Source organism: Falco biarmicus, chromosome 5, assembly GCF_023638135.1.
Source record: "Falco biarmicus isolate bFalBia1 chromosome 5, bFalBia1.pri, whole genome shotgun sequence".
Classification (NCBI taxonomy): Eukaryota; Metazoa; Chordata; class Aves; order Falconiformes; family Falconidae; genus Falco; species Falco biarmicus.
This window is the reverse complement of record NC_079292.1, coordinates 80,935,073-80,957,342: the sequence shown is the minus strand read 5'-3', so window position 1 is coordinate 80,957,342 and position 22,270 is coordinate 80,935,073. Positions and strand designations below refer to the sequence as shown.

Here is a 22,270-nt window from a genome sequence, read left to right as displayed (position 1 = left end):
TCTTCCCCTGTGTATCAAAATGCTGCAGTATATTTTCCTTGATGAGCTTTTGGGAGTGAATGGAAGCCTAGTGTCATGATCTTCTGGGTTTTTATGTACCATTCTTCCAAAATCATTGTACATAAGTCATGATAATCTTTACTAATCTTCAGCACGTCCTTACAAAGAAGAATAATGGTATTGATAGTGCACATTACATGGTTTTCAAAGTGCTCTATGGACAACTGAACTACCTAACGTATTTGCAAGACAGGTATTACCCCCTTTTCAATCTGCAGTTCAAAAGTGAGAATTACAGGGAGTACTGTTATGTGAACTTGGACTTCAGGCCTATACCCCATTCCAAGATCTCCAGTTTCCCACAGTAAGCTTTGGTTTACAGTCCCTTGTAAAACCATTGGCTCACCAGCCTGGGAAGCTTAAGCAGAAAGCAAGGATTGGCATTTTGCCTCTTAGAGGCAGCCTGGGCGCAACCAGTTCAAGCCATGCAACATTCTGAGTTTGTGCCCTAACATGATATTTGCTAATAAAAGATTCTATAAACCAGAATGATACATGGCACTCAGCAGTGTCTAACTTTTAGGTATCCAGTTCTGGAAGCGGAATTTGCAAACCCGAAGCAGATGTTCAAGAGCACTGTATGCAGAAAGCTTAGCTTCTAAGAATGGAATTTGAAATGAATGGAGGAGCATGGGAATGTTTTGCAAGTCTCATCTAATATTTACCGTTCAAAATCTTCCCTGGCATTTGGGTCCTGTATTATTACTTTATGTTTCTTGCATGACTGATCAATGCTTTTCTTCTAAAATCCAACCTGTGGAGGAGAGTGATGGTGATAATGGAAAATGATTTTGGTTGTGTGTTTAGGATAGTTTCCTGAGATGTGTCTCCTTTTCAAGAAGCCGTTCAAATGTGTATCTCAAAACCAGACGTTTCCCCGTGCCTCCCCATCTCCCTTTTGGTTATGTTACTGTGCTTGCTGTGCCGAGTGCTAAACACAGGGAGTGCTGTCAGGGTGGGATAGACGTGCTCTCTGATCATGTGGGCTGCATAGGCACATCAAGAATAAACACAAGGTGAGGCGTGAGCCCAGCCATAAAAGCCACACTTTTGTATATATGCAGTTGCAGGGTGTTATATGCATATATAATTTTACCAATGAAAACTTCAGCAGTTAGACACTTCTGAAATCATACATTTCTATTTCACGAGTCATAAATTAGTTAGCTGACTAATTGCTTTTTGAGAGTTTGACTCAGAGGTACAATATACTGTGTTTGGGGGGGGGGTGTGTGTGCGTGTGTGAAGGACTGAGTTCATGTCTTTCACAGTTCAGGCTAATAAAATCTCAACACTAAATCATCTTTTCCTTGATCAATAAATATAAGTCAGATTTCTGCAGTGGTTTCAGACATGCTGCTATTATGCTGAGCTTCTGTGTTTGCAGGAAAGCTGGGTACTACTTTTCCCTCAAAGGACATTTATTTTAAACCATAAAATAGTCAAGATAATTATTGTTTGGTTGGTTGGTTGTTGGTTGTTTTTGTTTTTTAAAAATACTTTTTTTCCTACATACTTTGGCTAGTTATTTAGAGCTTGAGAAATTATATTCAGGAGAGGTCAGGGGTGAGAACAGGCAGCAACTTTTGCATTTAAGAAACTGCTTTCTGGAAAAGTTAATAGATCAGAGAGTATAAAGCATAAAAGTATTAACTGATGCAGAAAGCATTTCAAGGAAAAAGCATGAGGAAAAATCTGGAAAGAATTTCTGTGGCTCTAGTCAGGTATTAGTCCTTCACAATAGCTCACCTGTAGTACTCTCTGGAATACTGTATTCAATTCTGTGCACAGTGTAAACTGAGTCACACAGCATCCAAAGACAATGTTCTGGAGGGGTTGGTGTTTAGCGAAGTAAAACCACAAGACTGATGTTTATCAGAAAAAGAAAGGATCTAAGAACATCTTTTTTCAGTGGTATGGACATATAACTGGGAAACTAGGAAGTAACTTTCTGGGATAATTTTTCCAAGGAATGAGAGGTCTTAGCCCCCTGAACAATCATAATAAAAGTTAAGGACCATGTGCAATGGGAACATTCCCCCACTGCCAGAACAAAAGATGAAACGGTTACTTCTGTTTCATTCTTGGCCACGACTGTGGAAAACTGGGCAGCAACTCACATTCAGAACACTGGTGTTGTGGACAACAGTCTGATTTCTGTTAGAAAAGGGAGGAACAGCAGTATTGACTTTCTCCTTTCTGTTTAGAAAGTGCAACAATAAAATTAGGAGTTTGATGCTGAAATGGTTATCTTTAGGATTCTTTTCATCCCAAATTAATACAAAAACCCCCAAGCCATAGTTCAGAAAGGCAACAACAATAGACACTGATTTTTCCGTTACTTAACGTGACATAATGAAGTGCTGCTTTTGGTTTTGACAAAACTTTGATGGAAAAAACCCAAACAACTGAAGCTGCCTGTGGAGACTTACTCAATATGAAAGCCTTCTGCAGAGCTTCCAGCTACCTACAAGCAACACCTAATTCAGTTTTTTAAAAGTTGTGCGGTAACCCATTTAATGAAGTGTATGCAGATAAGAAAAGGACTGAGGGAAAGGAGGATGATCCCCAGCAAGACTGAGCTGTTGCCTGTGATTGCTGGTTTTGACAACAGGAAGAAGCAGGAGTAACTCCTCTCTGAAACTGCTAAAACTGTTCCAGAGCTCTTTCTCAGCCTTTTGCAAGGGCGGCCGTATAAGGCACATAAAAGGGAGGGACCCTGCTTTACTCAGGGTGGGGTTTGATAAGTTGGGGGCAGAGTCAGGCAGCAGCTATCTAGGGAGCCTGGTGTACAGAGCTGAGGGAGCAGCAAAGAGAAGGCACAGGAGGGCATGCGACAAGAGAAAGTAGGTAGTATTTGCCCGGTGGTTTCAGGTTTTTCTGTGCTTTATATCTGACTGTGTACGATGCCCTGTTTTGATTAAGCAGGCTAACAAATGTGTTTCAGGCAGCTTTCTTTGCAACTGCTGGGTGCTACAAGCACTTGTCTAGGCAACCCCAGCACTGTAAAATGAATGATACAAAGGGAGCGTACTTCTCATAGGGTTTGTTATGCTCTTGTTGTAGATTGACTCAGATGAAGGGCTTTGTGTTCTGACTTTAATGTTCGGTCCTTCCAGCTTTTCATTGTTAAGAGAACTGATGAGGGAAAGGAAGTATTTCTCTGTCTGCTGTAGCGCTAATGTAGGAATGCATCAGTCCACCTTACAATGACCAGTGTTAAGAAATGAGCACATTGTAACAACTCCTCTGCTCCATGTAAATGTGTTGTGGAATAACTCGGAGGGCTCTGTCCAGATGTACTACAATGGGAGTTCATCCACTACACATGAGGATCTTTAAGCAACAAGAAAAAATAAGCTTCATTTAAAAAGAAGGGGTGAAGGCTGAAATTCTCTCTAAATTACTCTATTCTGCTAATGCTAAAGTAACTCGGAATGTGGGTGTGAGTCTCTTGAGGAGAGGAGCAGCCAGCTGTAACTCCTAGGCATGCGGGATTTATATTGTGGATAACACAGTACATTACAATATGACATTACAGACATACTTTTTACATTAACATCAGCAGTGCTTTGAAGTTAAATTCACCTCTCATGATATTTTTCGTATTCTCATATTTTCACAGTATTTTCATTTTAGATAAGCATTTCAAGGAAGGAAGCTTTTCATGGCACTGTGTAAGAAATGAGGCAGTGCAGAAAATGACACTTAGCTGCTGTCAGTCTCAAAAATTATTGCTGCTGAGTATCTGTGTATTAGCAGCAATGTAAGTCTGCCTCATGAAATATATATTGATCTGCAAAAGCCTTATTTTCTGTTTTCTCTAGGTACTTGCTTGAGAGTAGCAAAGTTAGCAGCAGACATTAAATGGCCTGAAGAAAATCAGGCCAGGAGTCTTTGATCTTTTCCCTTTTAACAATATTAGGCTTCCAGTGACAGTTATAGATAAAGGCATCCACCTTTTTGCACTTGAGAAAAATTGTTCCTGAGCACCATGGACTGCAAGATCAGATCTGTGAAGTGACTGAAATAATTTAGTCCAGGCTTAAAATCTTTCTGTAACATTAACATTCCAGATAAGATCTCTTGAAGGTGTAGGTGTTACAGTTCAAAACCTCAATCAATAGAGGTTTCAGGCAATAGAAAGTTTATAAATTCCAGGAAATTTTCACAGTTCCACCTCTAATCAGGACACTTTAAGAACTGCTCAGCTTAAAATAATATCATAGGATTACCTCTCAGTACAACTCTGCAGCTGTACTGGTGTTGCACTATTTAAACAGTTTTGAGCTTCCTTCTTAATAAATGTAACTTCCTTCCTCCAGAAGCCTTAACTTCTTTCCTTTCCCAGTCTCAAGTTACTTCTGGTGTCTAGCATGAGTCATTGTCTAATACGTTTTTCTGATTTAATTTCAGAGGCTGTGAGTGACAGAAGGTGACAGGCTGACAGTTCACACTTGTGTCACAGAGAGGCTCTGTGATAACAGCAGAAAGTCATCAGCTGCTGGAGAACACTCTGGGCAGGGAGGACACACAATACCGTCTTCGTGATTTTAAATATTGATCAGGCTTAGTAATACCTGTGCATTGTTACAGAATGTCCTATGATAGTGGAGAAACTGTTGGGCACTCCATGTATAACCGCTGTGGATGGGTTCAAGGCTCCGCTTCCCAGCTTAGCAGTCTGAATGGAAATAAGAAATCTCCCACATCGCTGGAAGTCAGGGGGAACTTAGGCAATATGCAGTACTCTTCCGTGGCGCTGGATCCAGAAACCCTGGTGAATAATGGATCCGGGATTCCCCGCAACTCTGAGGAGGACACAAAGGCTGCATCCTTGACAGAAAGTGAAGTCCACAGGGCCTGTACAACAAAGTGTTTCCTTAGCCATTATTTAACTAAAACTAGTATGCAGGGAGATGTCTACAACTTCCTGGAGAGGCCCAGTGGATGGAAGTGTTTTATCTATCATTTTACAGTGTAAGTACCTGCATTTTCACATAATCTTTTGTGTAAGAAAAATCTGAAACTGTCCACTTAATCAGCCAGAACTCATAGTACTTGAGCTCCTGGGCTGAAAACCTGTTCCGTGAGTAATCCCACTGAAAGCAATGGAAATGCCAGTTTCTCAAAGGATCAGCTGCTATATCCATTAACATTTCCAGAGAAGGGGTTTTTATTCTTCACATGACATCTGTCCTCAAAGATGTACACTGTATAATTGATGTTTCTGAGGAGAAGTCCTATATGAGGCCGTTTTCATTGATGCCTTAGCTACTTTACATTATTCTAACTTTGGACACTGCAGTTTTTACCATGCGATGTGGAAGGTTCAGCTCTGATCAGATATGTCACCTTTTTATAAGTCCATTTTGCTTACGCTGAAGTGCCAAAACAAGTAATTTTTTGGACAAATATATAATCATAACATTACTAATTTGAATTCATTTACAGTCCTGAATATAAAATGAGTAGAAATTTGGCAAAACTTTTTCATTATACCATGTATGTAGTACCTACAAGGAAGAAATCAAAGCTTTCATTTACCTTTGTAAAACAGTGGCTAGTATATTAATACAGCTGTTACTGTTTTCTTTGAGCTGCTCATGGTATCTGTCAAGTTTAGCAAGACCTCAATTACTGCTTTGAGTGCTGCTTAACAGAATGATAATTTGTTATTTTACCTGTAGAAAGGGTCCAGCTGTGCTCTCACTAAGGCAAAAGGAAGTTTTACCGGCTGTAGTGAGCGCAAACTAAGCCAAAAGTCCTTGCTTTTATTATAGATTTAGCATATGTCCTAAAGAAATGCAGAGTGTTGAAATTGTCCTGTTTATCTCAGATGAACTTTTCTATGGCCTAACAGCATTTTGGAAGAAAACATTATCGTTTACTGCAGTCAGGAACTGCCCAGAGAATTATAAGAATTAATCATAATGCTTCTGTTTGGCATAAAATAGATGGTCTTATTAGTATTTACTTCCTTTCACCCTTCAGATTTGTGTATGGATTCTTTGAAAAGGATTTTTTGATTAATGAAATTTTGGCAAGTAAAGTCCTAGGCTCCCTTTCAAGGACTATGCCTATAGTACATAATAATTCCTAAGGCTTAAACAGATGTAATTTGTGTAAACTTAAATATGTGAATAGCCATGATTTAAGCCTATTTGAGGGTAAGACTTACTAATTTTGCTAAAATGCATTTGTTTCATCATCTCTGTTGCTTTTATCTTAGGCTAAGGCTGATCTTTAATATGTACTTATATTCTGTGATGGGCATTAAAATAAAATAAAAAAAATAAACATCTATACTCACTTCCACACGTACTAGAAAATTGGAGAAAATATTTGCATTACTATCAGAAAACTTATTTCTTTAACAGTACACGGATTTAAAATTTACATGTAAGAGTACATAAATTGACCTCTTTTAAAAGCTTTTTCTTTGAGATTGCTTAAAAGGAAACATTTTAAACATAGGTTTTGGGCAGCATTTTGTCTTAAGTATATTTTTGCTAATAGTTATCCTAGTAATTCCATGGTGTGTTCATTTACATAACAAGTTTCTGTCTTGGAAAGAACATACTTTACAATATTAAATGTCGTTAAACATTGTTGAAGCAATAACATGCTAATCTAAAATACAATTAATTTTATTGTGAAAAAGTTTCCCATGTTACATCTGCAGTTTTGGAGTAATTTATGTAGCATTGCTATGATGATGATGACTGGTTTCATAACAAATCAAATCTTCCAAGTATGTAGCTGATGTTTGTGTAGCCTGAAGGAGCTGGATGTGCAGACTCCCTTCATTGTCCTTTTGTCCTTCATTTGCCAGAAAGACCACATAACTCATGTACAAACTTGTGGGAAGTTTCTGTCCAAGAGGGACTGGAGTCTGTTCTGATCTAGAGCCAGTTCTGCTAGAAAGAACCTAACTTTCCAGAAACAGGCAAGGCAAGGGAACAGCAAGTGCTTCAGGAGGTGACCTTCCTCTTGCATTCTGAAATTGCCAAGATAGCCTCATTTCCTATACCATTTGTAGTGTGCCTGATACTTCAAGTTTCTTTTAAGGGAGTAAACTCATGCTTCTTAAGGCACTTCATAGTGTGTGGTAGAAAAGGGAATTATATTTGCCTAATTATATGTGGAATTTGTGTTATTTTAGCAAAGTTATTCTAGACTAAAATTATAGGTTCAAAACAAAACGTTTGAAGGGGTGAGTGGGTTTGCTTGACAATTCCCCCTCCCAGTTGTGAAAACATTCTCGCTTAGGTAATTTTCAGCTTCACTGGAGGTACTGTGAAATACTTAACTCCTGAAATCTCCAAGAACAGAGTAGAAGATCTCACTGAGAACTTAGAAAGAGGTGATGGCTTGAGAAACAGCTGTGACATGCAATAGCAATACATCGATCTTAACCAACCAATTCCTGTGGCTATGTAAGAGCCTTAAGGTATTGGATATTAATGTATGTGAGAGTCCAGCACTTTGCCATATGGTCCTCAGTCCAGAAAAAGAAGTATGTGCCTGGCTTGAATTTGATTTCTAAACTCGGCTATGCACTTGCTTAAATCACATCCAAATGTCAAGATATTCGGGTGTAACCCTCATATTTCATCTTTTGAACGAAAAGTATAATATGTATTGGTAATGAGTTTTATGTATGGTAATGAAGTTACTTGGCAAACCCACACGTTTAAATAATTTAATTTTAAGTGGAGCCTCATTTATGTGATGAGTTTATGTTTCTGAAACGTGTATACATTTAGTTACAACTGGAATGGCTGAATTATGGTCCAGAATATTGGCTAAAATACTGTGTCCACATACGTGTGAACTGAGTGGTGAGGGATGAAGTCAGGCAGTTATCCTGATAATATTATTGACCCCTGTTTAGACACCAGGTAGCAATGAACATAAACCAAAACCAGAATCCAGTGTAGGTACTCAAAGTGCTAGAATGTAACCGTGTTGGGGAATGTTACACTTTGAAGTCACTGCAGGCCACTTTGGCCATACAAATAGGGGTGGAGAAGATCCCCTGGCTTTTCTGCCATGTTTGTGGAAGCAAAGAACCAGAAGTAGGAAGACATAACTCAAGCCTATTGAAAGAAGAAGATCACTATATGTGCACCCACATGTACGTACACGCTGAAGTGGTGACCAATAGTAGAACAGTTTGGTTTCACTTCTGTTCAGGGAGAAGAGGTAACTGCTTGTTGTCATGTATTATTTTGTTCTGTGAGTGACAGAGGCCACCTTGTGTCAGCCCAAGGCTATGTCTACATAACAGTGCAGCCCGGTGCTGCACAGCTGCACTGGCTCAAATTCCAGGAAAATAAAACAACTGAATGTGCACAGGTCTGCACTGGTGGATCCATAGTACCTTTTCCCCTCAGATATGCCCTGTTGTTTTTTACTCACTGCAGTCCAACTGCCTTGTCCTATCTTTCCCATTTCTCTGGAACATCCAGTGACTTCTCATCTTGGTCTTTTCAGCTGCTGTTGTCTGGGTAGCTGAATTTTTCAGTTAAAACCCAGAAACTTAGAGGGGACCTGAGTGGGTAGCACTTAGGCTAAGAAGTGATGAAGCAGAACAAATGAAGTCTAATGAAACAGGGACAAAGGAGACCCTGGGACCGAAAGACAGAAGGGTAGATTGGATTGTCATAGAACGTGATACTGGTGCCAGTGATGCTGAAACTGGAGGAAAAGCAATACAAGATCAGGCTAGCTCAAGAACAAAGGGAAGCAACCTTAAGCAGGAAAGACAAAGGAAAAAGGACTAGCAGCTTTTGAAGATGAGAAAGCTGGATATAGGCACACAGGGCTGGAGCTGAGGGACAGCTGAAAATGGTCAAGAAGCTCAGAGAGCCACTGGGAGGAAGAAGGGGTAGGAGATGACAGCTGGAAGCTAGGGGAAAGAGAGAGCGTGGAATCCATGACAGGAGAAGGAACCTTTCACCCGTAGGCAACTGGTTTGAATCTTGTCCAAGTCAATAGTGAAGAAGTAATGACTGTGGGGAGATACAAAAGGAGCTGTTGGTCTCAGTCCAGTTCTTAGCGAACGGATGTCAGCATCACTGCTGGAGTTAGCACAGCTGGAAGGCTTGTTGGCAGTCAGTAGAGAAACCACAGGCTGGTTGAAAAGGGAGGCAAGTCTAAGGCAAGAGGGAGGCCCATGAGAGGGACTCTTAGATTGTGTTCTCAGACCTGCCACTTTCTTGTCGTGTAACACCATGAAAGTTTAAGTGAGAACTTGCAGCTGTTCCAGGTTTCTTTGTGCTGGTTTGGCCACTTGTTAAATGAGTGTTAGTCCTTGCTTTCATTTAAAAGTTAGACCAGTCTTTATATCCCCTAACCTCCCATGGGATGGGGTGAGCTGATTTAACAGCCCATTGCTAGCAAACCACCTCCAGTTCTGCTCAGCCTCATCCACCTCAGCCATTCAGCTTGCTCCTGCCAGTTCTAGTTGTCCTTGGATATCCCTGAATAGCCAGTTCAACTTGCTATGCCACCAGAAACCTAGGCTAGCAGGAGAAAGACGATGGTCTTCTGTCAGGTTAGTAATACACATTCAGCATCTTGAAGTACTGTCCAGTTGTTCTCTTAGTGCTCCTAGTGGATCATAATCACCTGTTGAATTTCATATAAAGTTGTACAGAATAATTGCAAAGTAACACAGCAAGTCATCTGGCAAGTACTGCGGACCACCTGGCTTGACGGCAAAACATTTCACAAATGCAGAGTTTGCCTAGCAACAAAGTCTGCTCTCCAGGCTCCTGTATGATTTATGGGGAAAGAACTCCTCCAAACGGTGACTCAGGGAGTGTAATGGCTGTTGCTTCAAATCATTCCTAGGGGACGATGTCTGTCTGGTGACTGCATGGTAAAGATAGGGAGAATGTCCTCCCTAGAGTATGGTTTCATTATATCTGGCATAATAGTTTACCAAGACCAAAAAGTTAAGATTCCCTCTCTCACCTTCCCTTCTTCTGTCCCAGACACCTACTTCTGCTGTGTAATGTGTGCTGCCTCTGGCTCTCACTGTAGCCCTCCTAAGCAAAGTCAACTCACTTTAACGGCAGAAATCTAGCCAAGCAAGAAAGCGAGTAGCTTTGGATACTTCAAGGAGTCACAGTATATCAACAAATGGTCTGATTGCTGGAACCAGCACTGACCAGTTGGCCAAAACTAGAACGGGATGAGGGCGAGCTCTCCTTTTTGCCACCAGACAACTGTGGTGTCAGCTCAGCTTCATATGAAAACGTGCCCTAAGCTTACTTTGTTACCCCTCTCCTCCTTGGGACAGACTCCCACAGCTCCTTCACAGAGAGGCACACAGGCACACACACATACCTGTTCCTGGCAGCTTGTTGAAAAGAACTCATCTAAGGAATTGCTGTTGAATATTTTAAAAGTGTGTGATCCTTACAAAAAATATGAATTATATCAATAATGCTGCTAAATTATGACTTTGGGAGGAGAGTACAGAAAAATCAAGAACATGTTTGTAAAACGGGGGCTGGCCAGCTAAGTGTTTTTTCTTTTAGGAAAGATTCTATGTACTAAAGTCTGTGTCACCACGAGTAACACAAAAAGAAGAGAGTTCATATTATTGGGATAGATGAAAAATTGCAGTTTCCTCTTAGTATTGTTTCTCTTCGGGCTTTGCTTTCTCAATATTTTTTTACTTCCCTCAAATTCATGTAAAAAATGCAGTAGTCATGTTCTGTTAATGCAATTGAAGATGTTAAGAGCCACCGTTCTGGCTGATACTCCATTTTTGTTTGGCACACAGCTGCTGATGATGATGTAAAGAACATTAAAAGGCAAAAAGACAAGGGTCTGGTGGTTCCTTTTAATGACTGTGGGGCACTTGCCTGCCTGTCTTTTGGTACATCGACTGTAGCAGCTCTCGGTGAAACTAGATATATATAGCAAGTAAGTTAGCGTAGTGTTCTGCTTCTGTTTTTATCTGTAAATAGGACCTATAGCCCATTATTTATAACTGTTTATCTCAAAGGGACCATCAAATTCCCATTTTTGTCCTTTTCACAAATCTCTAGAATGCAAGCAGATATTTTGCTTTTTCCAATGATGTGATTGTAATATGACCAGCATGAGCAACAACTAAAGTTCAGAGTAGTTATGACTGCTTTTGAGATTCTCATTTTGATCTTGATGCCACAGCTTAGGTCTGGACATTATGTGCTTTCAAAAGGATAAGTTAAGGATTATGATTATGATTATGGTTATTATTACTGGATTCAGGATATTTTTTACCAGCATAACAGTTACTTATTTGGACATTTTGTACAGGAATTGAACTGACAAGTTTTCCAGTTTAGAACTACAGTAGCTACTTTTCATCTATTTAGTAGCTACAGAGAGGTATTAAGCTGATGTCTTGTCTACGAATATAAACTTCAGGTACCGAAAGATAAGCAATATTAAAGGGAAGAAACTCAAGAACTGTTTTATTAAAGTGGAATGTTCCTCTTACTGCTTAAGGTTGCAGGTTCAACTGGCTGATATGGCGGAATGACTTAAGTTGCTAATGGAGGTGCATTGATATTAAACAGAATTGTCTTTAGCATTCTGTAAAGTTCCAGGATTTGGCTGTTCTAAAAATACATGGGGCCAGTTATTAATTTTTAGTCTCTTTTCCTAAGGAAATGAGGTTTATGCAACCACACTGTCTGAGCATGTCAGTCTGAAAGTGCCTTACCAAAAACTTTTGAGCCAGTTGGCAAATTTCAACTAACATTGACGAAGGATGAGACATGTCAGAGATACTAAGTTTCTTCATGTTTTGTTAAAATAAGCATTTGGATAGAGGAGAGATAAAATAATAACCCCAAAGATGAAAACACTTCACTTCAAGCTCAATTAAATTGTTTGGCACCAAAGAGTCTTTTCAGGAGAGAGATGTTACAAAAGTTCCTAAGGAAGAACTTTGATGTGAGCATACTTCACTTTAGGCACAGAATAACCTAACCACAGGGCAAAAAGCCATAGGCTATGTAAGTTTTATTTTCATTTTTTGAAATTATTGATGACTTTTTCCATCATTTATGTAAGAAATTCAATCCATCTTGTTCTAGAAGCTCAAATTTGTAATAGACTGTGCAATGAATATGTATTAATGTCTGCACAGGCTAATGTTGTTTCTATAGTGAAACCATTTGTTTCTATAGTGAAAACAAATACTGTAGTGTGGCGTTGATATGGTGCTGTTGATGGAATTCAGTTACACTTCTGTGCAAAACCTCTCTGTTCTTACAGAAACCAGCAAAATAAAAATACTCCTTGATGTTAACATTACAATTGTTCATTTCCTTGTAGACTCCAGATGGTATCAAATTCAAGAAGAAAAGTGTTTCAGTTGTCTTCATGATAATCAAGCTGTCATTTGCTGTATTTGCACAGCGTCACTGTATGCATTTATTCTTTCCCCTTTTTCTTATACTGAACCTAAGAAACATTAGCGAGTACTACAAAGAGGTTGGTCTTTGTAAATGGTGGTAGCAATTTCCTGTCCCTGTGGAGAAGTGTCATAGATCGCATGCCAAAACCTACTGATTTTTTTGTCTCACAGTCAAGGTCAATGATACATGTATCAGCATCATGAACACTGATCATGAAGTCATGATGATGACCTGTTTCTGTCAATGTTTGAAGAACTGATTAGATCTGTTCTAGAAAGTCTTAGTGATATAGAATCAAAATGGAAGCTTAATGCCTGTGCTCAGGGAAGGAAAGGACATGCAGACATTCTGGTAACAAGACATGTAGAGATGAGCACAAAAGACAAACATAGCAGCACAAATGTTAATGCAGACACAGACACCGAATTGAATCAGGGAGCTTAAATCCCAGGAATGGCAGGGCACTGAAAAAAAGGTTTCTGTCAAGATCAGTGCTTCTGGAGATTGTAGTGAGTGCATGAATGTAATTTGTCAGTTCCGGACTACTGCCAGCTAAACTCAGATAAAAGGCAAAATCCAAACCTTACTGCTCTTTAAAAAGCAGAAAATATGTTAGGCTGTTAAATGCTTTAAAAATGTGAAGCACTCATTACTAATAGGAGCTATGCATGTTTTAAAAATAACATCTTTAGGCAGTTGATTCAGAAAGTTGGTTTGAAGTGGGAGATCTTTTTGTATGATATGTGGCTCATTCTTTGATTTGAACAGCATTGGTATTAGCAATTGATTCAAAACTGGTTTGTAATAGTTTATACATATGCAGATGAAAGGTCTCAAGAAAAATGCAGAATAATAGTGTGTATTTGTAAATTAATTTTTAAATTTTCTAGGTGTTGTGGAAATATTAGCTAGTTAGTTCTGACTGAAGCCAGCTGAACAACTTCATTTTACATGCAGTGAGGCTATCGAGCATTTCTGAATGCAATATAGAATGAGCTAAAGAAAAAACCTGAAAACAGATATCCTTAGTATACCCATATTATAGGTGGAATTTTCCTTCGGTTGAGGCTTTAAATCCCTGAAAATACTTTATTCTGAGGCAAAACAGAAAGGCAGATATGGCCAAACTCCCTGCCAGGCAGGCTGTCTGTTAGTAGAGTCCAAAGCTAGGCAAGCTTCCATTAAAACCTGTCTGGTCTCCTTCTCCAGTTCTGCTGAAACCAACACATTCCCAGACTACTTTCTAATTTTAACAGATTGGTATTTTCAGCAGAAAAAATTGTTCCTTTACCAAAATTTCCAACCAACTCTAATTTGTGTATGATCACATTTGTATAAGCACAAGACATTTCGACAAAATGTCAAGCCTCAGGAGCCTGGAAATAAATTTATGAGAGAACTGAGGGACATCAAAATTGCCTACAAAGACACAGGGACATCTTTCTCTTTATGGCTTAGTCAGAAATTCCTTTGAATAACAGAAATCTGTAAGCACTGTAAACGAGGTTTTATTCAGACTAGCAGGAATGTTTTCTAGAAGCACATGGCTATTCAACATAAGACAGCATAGTCCCATTTAGAAGAAAGTGAAGTACTTCATGCATTCAGGAATGAGAGTATCTTGCACTATTATAGCATGAAAAAATGGAAATGCTTTCCTTAATTTTCATGCCACAAAACAACCACTTAAAATAAAGAGCAGCTTGTGTCTCTGGAGCCCCTCAAAGAACTTTCTGTTGGCTAAACTAATTTATTCTCCCCAACAACAGTCTGTCTTAAAGCTACCAGTCTCTGCTGGACAACTCTGTAGTCTATAATCAAGAAAAAAGGTGAAGCTGCAATGGCTGTAGTTGCACAAAGATTTACTTGGACTTATTAGCCTCAATCTATTCTTTCTTTCTTGTACTTTAACCCCAGCTGAAGCAACCAGATTTCTTGTGTCCTAGTGTGTTAGTAGAACAGAAAATTCTGGCTTCAAATCTTGCTGGAGCAAACGGCAGATAGGATAAAAAAATAATCTAAGAAACTAAAAAAAATAGGTTTTGGATATAATTTAAACTGGAGACATATATAAGCCATCAGCGATGATCTAGCTGGTGAAGAAAGTCACAGCAGCTCAGTTGTGAGGAATGAGCACAGCAGGAGATGTCTGGTTGTGTTAAAAACATCAGTGACTCATGATCAAGGCACCTAAATATTACAGAGCATAGATTTCAATGGCTTTTCTGTAATAATTTTTGTTAACTTTCACTATAAAGCTCATAATTTTTCTAGAAATGTTTTCTTGTCTAAACACAACTTTTCAGAGTCACTTATGTTTGACAGACCCCAAAGGCCACAAAGCTACTGTTTTGTATTTGGTTGCCAAGGCGGATATTTCTGTCTAATGGATTATAAGTTTGTCCCCTCCTTGCCCATCCCTTTTTTTGTTGTTCAGGAGATAACATTCCCACAAGCGTCCAACGTATCAACTCTTCAAGTACACTTATCTGCAGTAGATAAACACAAAACCCCACATGCACAGATAGTCTTTGCTAGAAATGGCATTATTTGATGCAAAACCAAAAGGAGGAATGATTAATACTTTTCCTTTAAGAGCTTTCATTAGGCTTGTTGTCTTCCATGGAAAATGAGATTGTTATAGCACGACCTTGAAAGAGTTCACCCTTGATAAAGTACTTGACATGATTTTGCTCTCAATGTTGTAGTTAACCTACTAGTTCCAAGTGTTTATAGGCTTCAGTAGGGCATGTTCATGGCCAATTAATCTCTTAAACGCAAGTTGTCTCTGGCTACCATAACAACAGAAACATGTTTAAAGTTGCACTAGCTACTCCGAAATGAAGCAATGTTTGGGAAGATCAGGACACAGAGAGGCACCGATTTGTAACCTTTAACCCCAACTGATCAACTGTCCAATGCACCAGTACTGCCTATTTAAATTTTTTAACACATGGAACAGATGTAAGGGTGATGGTTTAAAAATATTGATTAAAAAAGCAGTTGTATTTTTATGTATGCATGAGTCTTAAGGTATTTAGGAGAAACCAAGAAGTACTAAAATTTAGTGTACATTAGCAAGACCTCTCTGGGGAAAGCATGGCAACTCCATCTTCTGTTGGTGTGAACTGTGTTAAGTGAGAATCCAAAACCAAACAAGAAATTCTCAGGTAATCCTCTTTCCTCTGATAAGTAAAACTTTTTTTTTTTCCCCCTTTTTAAAGAGAGGGTGAGGAAAACTCTGCAAATAGGTGATTTGGGTTAAGTTTCTGTCTTCAGAAAAGTAAAAAATTGAAGGAAAAGAAAACCACGTGTTTTGAGAGGAAATACTTCTCTATTTTTAGCAGCTATATGGCAGAAAAGTAAAAAAGTATTTGCTGAGGTAATAGCTCAAACTATGGTTTGACATCCTCGGGAATCACAGGAGGACTCAAAGAGGACTACAAGATACCAGGAGGCAGTACCTAGTTTATTTTAGGATAGGAGAGAGTAGATCCAGCTCTACTGGTTTGTAATTATTTGTCTCCTCTTTATCAATTCCTTCCCTTTAGGAACTGAACAGCCACCAACAAGTGAGACTGTAATCTGTTGATGTAAATAACTATTTCCAAGCAAGTAAACAATCACAACCTGTTTTCACTCCCTTGCAGTGCAGAGCATTGCCCTTTGAAGGAGACTGTATGGGTAACAGGGAACATGGGAAAGCCAAACTGGCAGCTGGTGGGGAAAGGGAAATTGCCACATGACAAGCTTTAAATACTTTCACCCCAAGCCAGCAGTATTAAACTCACACCCACCCACTTGACCTACCTATAAGTATCCCAGAAATCTAATCAGAAATATTTAGGGAGACCCAAGATCTGGTTATCACTTGTTGACAACTTAAAATTGGTAGACTGCCATTGCATTTGGAGGAACAGTTTGTTTCTCAAACTGAAACATAAAGTGAGACCTAAAGACAAACCAGTGGTATTTAGTGCTGAGTCTTGCTGAAGGTTTGTATGTGGCACCACATATTCAACAATTGTTCTGCTCTTTATAGGGAATTTGGCTCTCAACCAAGGTTTTTTTCCTCCACTTTGTTTAAAAAGGTCGTTGGATAGAGCTATGTTTAGCATCCCAGAGGCTGTTAGGAGCAGGCCACAAGGAGGTTTCCTGATTGCCTAAGAGGCAACAGAGCAGTAACTTACTGGATTCTGCAGGTCAGTTGGCAATTAATTAAGCTATTCATCTTCTGGTGCATGGCTCAATGACAGAGATAGTGACCTTAAAAATATATGAAGGCAGTGTGCATTGACTGCTGTTTCAAAGATATGAGAGGGAAAATTCCACTGTATTAGAGAAAAAGGTGCAAAAGAATTGCTTGTTTCTATGGGAGTGAATTTACTTGGGGTACAGGGATGAGGACTTGACCTTTGTTTCCACTACTTGTCTCCAGCACTTTTGTCATAACACAGATATCACTCACTTACCCAGCTCAACCCCATGGCTTCTTTCCAAAGCCTGTGGTGTGCACAGAGAGTATAAACAGTTCCACTGTTATGGCAGAGGCATCACCAGCAATGGCTAAAATTTGTCTCTGGGGCTGCTATGTAAACCTTGGGTCCTGAATGGCACCTCAGGGGTCTCAGCTCCAGCCCTTTACCTGCCTCCCCCTCCAGGACACACATATCTAGTGAGAGGGGAGAGCAGTCCCAGCTTCTTCACACTGAGGTTGTGTCCACCCGTGAACTGCTACATGTGTTAAGTGGAAGGGAAATTACATACTGCAAGATCAATGACTGGAACAGCACCATTTTGATTTTTGTATATGTTTTTACATCTGCCTTCAAATGCTCCTGTTACTTTTGCCATTTTCAGTCCATCTGACTCTGGATGATAATACCAGAAACTATCCCTTATCTGTTTTAAGTTCAATTTCTAAACACTTCAAGTAAGGAATGAGAAGTTCTACTTTCATGTTGGTTGTGAGGAGTAGTAATTACGTCCTTACCATTCCCCCTTACTTCAAAAGGCTTTACTGTCCTCATGGAGATGACAGACTGTACAGCAAGAATATTAGAGCATCTCAGGTCCTCTGTTTGGGATTACATGAAAAAAAAGAAGAACAGATGTCTGAAATGTAAAACTTTGCTAGTGGGGGAGGTTTCCAGCATTCTGGGGAGCTGTGATCTAAAAGGAGCTCTTCGTCTTGGGAAGGTGTTGGGTTTAGGCACCTCTTGCACTCAGAGGAACCTTCTGGGACTCAAAACTGTATGGTATAAGGCTGTCACAGAGCCTGAAGAAAGCCAACAGAAAATGATCGTGTTAGAGTGCATGCCTGAGCAGCAGAACCAAGAGTCTTGGTGTCTTGGTTTGTTCACTATTTTCAACTGACAGTACTCAAAAGACAGAGCTTTTAACTGACATTATACACACGAGAAAAAATACTTGTTTCTGTATTCTGGATCTTCTGTGTAATAACTAATGCTGTATATGCCTGCTGCACAACATGTTATTCTTGGAAAGAATGAGATGTAGATAATCTTGTACGGTATTTCCCAGTGACACCTGAAATGTAATGGACAATAAAATACAATTTTTGTCAGTGCAGAGTGCTTTGTTCCATATGCAAAGGTCTGTGAAACACAGCTGCAAAAATGGCACTGTTGCTGAAGTTTCCATACAGTTAGAGATCATTTTTCAGGCTTGCATCCTGCTGTTCTCATTTTCTCAAGCTAACACCACTGAGCTTCTGTAAGTCATCCTGCTGTTGTCTGAGTGCTGGCTCAGAATCTCTTTTTGCTCTGCATAGACCAAGGAGGAAGCTTGTATGCTGCATAAATACATCGTCTTGTACATCCCTTAGCCTTCCCTGTTGCTCTGTTCTGCCAGCTTTCCCTGCCACCTGGCGTGTAGCTCTGGCTCCTCTGTATGGTTCTGTGGGAGCGCACAGGGAATACACAGTGCAAGAAATGTGCTGGTCCTGTGATGGTAGGGAAGGTAGAGCAGGATGCAGCTGCAGGCAGGTAGCAGCAGGAGGTTGTGGAGGGAGATGCTAGATGTGAAGAGAAACTCGAGAGCAGAAACGCTGCTTTGTTTAACATCTGGCAAGACTGAACAGCAATTGGACCGCAAGTTTCCTGAGCTGCTCCCTGAAGACATGTTGCTCCAGGACATGGCAGCACACATGCACTCAGTTTAGCTAGATCAGATACTGCCCCCAGAGCAGACCAGGAAGCACACCCAGCATTTTAGGCAGCTAACCTGTGCTGAGATACTCTGCCATCAGCAGTTCCCAGGCTAGCCAGTTCAAAACTAGCTCTGATGTACCTGTTTCAGCTTTGTGTAGTCACGCCCTGAGGTGAATTTGGGAAGTAATCATGCATATTGCCAGAGCACTGAGTGTACGGAAAGGCTGACCAGAGCAAATACAGCCTGTTGATACACTCAGAGCCCTAAGAGCAATCCACTTCTTGTCAAGGTGTGTCCCTGCACTTTGCAAAGGTCTGGTTTTGGAGGGGCAGTTGTAGAAAGCTCTCCTTTTAGCTTCATGCATGTTGCCCACCAGTTTCCAGGAATGTTCATCTGGTCCATAGGCCTGCCAGTTGATGAGGTACTGAAGCTTTCCACAAAATAATCTAGCCATCAAAGTCTGCTTCCCATGGTATTCTGGCTGCCCTTGTACCCTAACTGCAGGCCAGGAGTGGATTGCTGGTGGAAAGTGGGTGAAAAGGCATTAGCATTATAAGGATTATGGATCTAAGGGCAAATAGACACTGACACATCCTTTCCATCGTTTTGGGTTCTCTGTAGATACAGATGGACAATGACAACATATAGTGTATTATTTTTAAGGTTATGTTTTCAAGTGGGAGGTTATGGAGCAGAGCTGAAGGCAGGAGCAAATTCTGCTATCATGGAATCAGCATGTTTTACAGCTTCTGAAATGTTCATTGCAATACACGGGTAAAAAACTTTAATTTTTTTACACAGCAGGAAGTTGACAGGTAATTCTCACTTTTTTATAGTATGTAAGAATACACAGCATTTAATTTGAGTATGAGCTTTCATGAGGACAAAAGTTGAGCTTTGGATAGAGAAAGCAATAAATGCCGTCTGCTTCTCGAGATGCCTTTGTCTTTGCTAGTAAGAAGCTTAACTTTATTTTGATATACTTGAGTGTGTTTGTATTCATCATCCAAATTGTTTACAACTAATAACACTTTCAATGGTTCCATTTGGGGATTCTTACATTTATTTTTCTTGATATTCAAGACAAAAATTTGAATCTTTTTTACAATTGGCAATATGATATTTAACAATTTATTCTATAATCTTAATTTTCAGGAGTGATGACTATTTATGGTTATAACAGAAATTAAAGTGAGCTACAGGTATTACCTGCAAAACAGGTACCTGTTGTCTCCTGTTTGGTGTCTAAAATGGTGTCCAGAATTTTCTGTCTCTGTAGAGAATAGCTATTTTAGATACAAAAACTGTGGAAGGAAATGAGATGAGAAAACACATCATGAACAGAAAATTATCTTTATCATCAAAACAGGACAACAGAAACAAGAAATTACCAAGTAAGCAGTAACCCAATCAACAGCTTCAGGCACTTCAGTCAGAGATTTTATTTGGCCATGGCCATTTCATAAATTAGCTTCTCCCTGTAATCCTCCATCATAGCCCTTTTCCAGGAATTGCTCTCCTTTCTTATAGAGGAAAATATAGTGCTCCAATCCTTTGGCTGAGTGTATATTACATGCTTAGAAAGCTATAAAAGGCATCAAATAATAGTTCTGAATGGAAATTCATCATGGTGGGAAACCTTTACTTGTATATAAGCAGAACATCTTACACAGGTTACAAAACCTAAAACTGGCATACCTCTTATTTTCCCTTTTGCCTTTTTTCCCATCATAAATGTACTGAGATCTGAAAAGTCCCCAGCTGCTTTCTTCAGTCTGAGCCCCACTCTTAATTCTTAAGAATCTTCGTAAGTCAGGCTTGATTTATAACAGATTGTCTGTCTTACATTCCTCAAAATATTCTCATATTGAATGACTAATCACATGTTAGCAGACACACAGTATTGGCAAAACAGTCAGATCGTGGGATTTGTGCTTTCTCTCACTAATAGATTAGGAAGCAAAATGATCTGTAGCAGTCTGTGTGATCTGCTGGTAATATGTTCCCTAATTCAGTTCAGGAGGTAGATATGCTGCAGTCATTCAGGTTTTGTGTGTGAAGGAAAATACATTCCTCCTGTGGGCTACGACCTATTTTAGAAATGCCTTAATCCAGTGGTAGCTAAAGAGGCAGTATTTTTATAAAGCCTTATATAAGATCGCTATGTAAGGCTCTTCTATCCTTTGTGTGCATGGTAGTTTGTATTATTTTAATTAGAAAGGGTTGCATATACTCTTCAGATTTTTATTTTTTTTTTTTAAAACACTAAATCCTTTGGTATCAGTACAATTGGAGAGTCAACCATTAAAACTACTGTTCAGCAAGAAAAGGTTTAGAATAACCTACATTATGGTAAAATCACAGCTGTGAAAAGTGATTTCTAGGTTCTGTTATCGAATAGTATGGATTCTACCAGGCAACCTAGGAAGAGGCTCCTCATTAATCCATGAGATACTTTGGAACTAGGAGGACACAATCAATTCCAGATCATGTCTTTAGTTTTGTAGCATTTTGTTGTTGTTCACTTAGGAAAACTTGATTCACCTTTGGTGTAACAGACAGCAGCTGCAGCCTAAAACAGCAGGTGAGCATTCAGTAAGCACAGTTTTATATCTCACTGAAAGGCTTCCATATTCTACAAACCAATTCTACAAAAGTACCTGTTTCAGTACAATTTGAAAGCTTCATTTTGAAGCAGTAACACAATGCTACACTGCAGAAAAGGGTTCAGTAAGAGCAGTTAGACCTCCCCTGCCTTGCAAGGAAGGGTTGGATGCTGTCAGGGCTCTGCGGGGGCCAGCAGCTCCTCAGGGCATGGGAAGTATTGGGGGGTCCCCAGGGCCAGCATGGCAGGAGCTTGCAGCCAGAACCCATCACACAGCACCACCTGGGGAGCAGGGCCGGGGTGAGGGGGTGTGGGTGTGCAGGGCAGTCTCCCAGGGGACTGTCACCCAGTCTCCCTGGGGACTAGGACAGGCTGAGATTAGTGCCTACAGAGGGTCTTGACAATTGTCTTGGTAATTAATACCGGTTTTAATGTCTATTAACACTTATTTTCTCCCCACATAAATAGCCTAACTGGAAAGTGAATATGGTCTTCCCATCACATAAAAGGGAAAAATCACTGGAATTGGTTTTACAATTGAGGACACTTGATGGCTGTATCTTTCAGCCAAGGTGGGCTCAGTAAGAAGATAACTTTTTTTTTATATATAGGACACAGCTTTCCCCAGTGACAAAACTACTTGCAAGAATGCTGCCCCTGCAGTTTGCTGCTGAGCTGTGCAATAGCCTGATACCTGCAGCACGTCTCTAATTCCATACGAATTCTTGTACAGTCTTCTTTCCTAAACTTTCTGAATTTTTCTACACAGACTTTTTCTAAAGTCTATTGCTTCTGTGCCAGAGCTTTGCTGTGATTAGAGATTACTGGAACAACATCTTTGCTATCAGTTCATGACTTACTGGTTGACTAGGTGAACTGCCTTTGAACTGAACTTGCTTGCTTTTTTTTTTGTTGTTGTTTTTGTTGTTGCTGTTCTTGTTATTGGTAATTGTGAGGAACTTGATGCACTTACTCATTAATCTGTATTTATCTTTGACTT

At 39.7% G+C, this 22,270-nt stretch overlaps 1 protein-coding gene across 1 annotated transcript in view; it reads left to right on the top strand.

Moving 5' to 3' along the window:
* Nucleotides 1-4,482: 4,482 nt before the first annotated feature.
* Nucleotides 4,483-22,270, top strand: part of LOC130150829 (potassium voltage-gated channel subfamily KQT member 1-like) — a 510,862-nt gene continuing 493,074 nt past the window's right edge. The window contains exon 1 of the mRNA XM_056342106.1: nt 4,483-5,040. Within this exon, the coding sequence (XP_056198081.1) occupies nt 4,658-5,040 (383 nt within the window). The 5' untranslated portion in view covers nt 4,483-4,657. The remainder of the gene's footprint in view (nt 5,041-22,270) is intronic.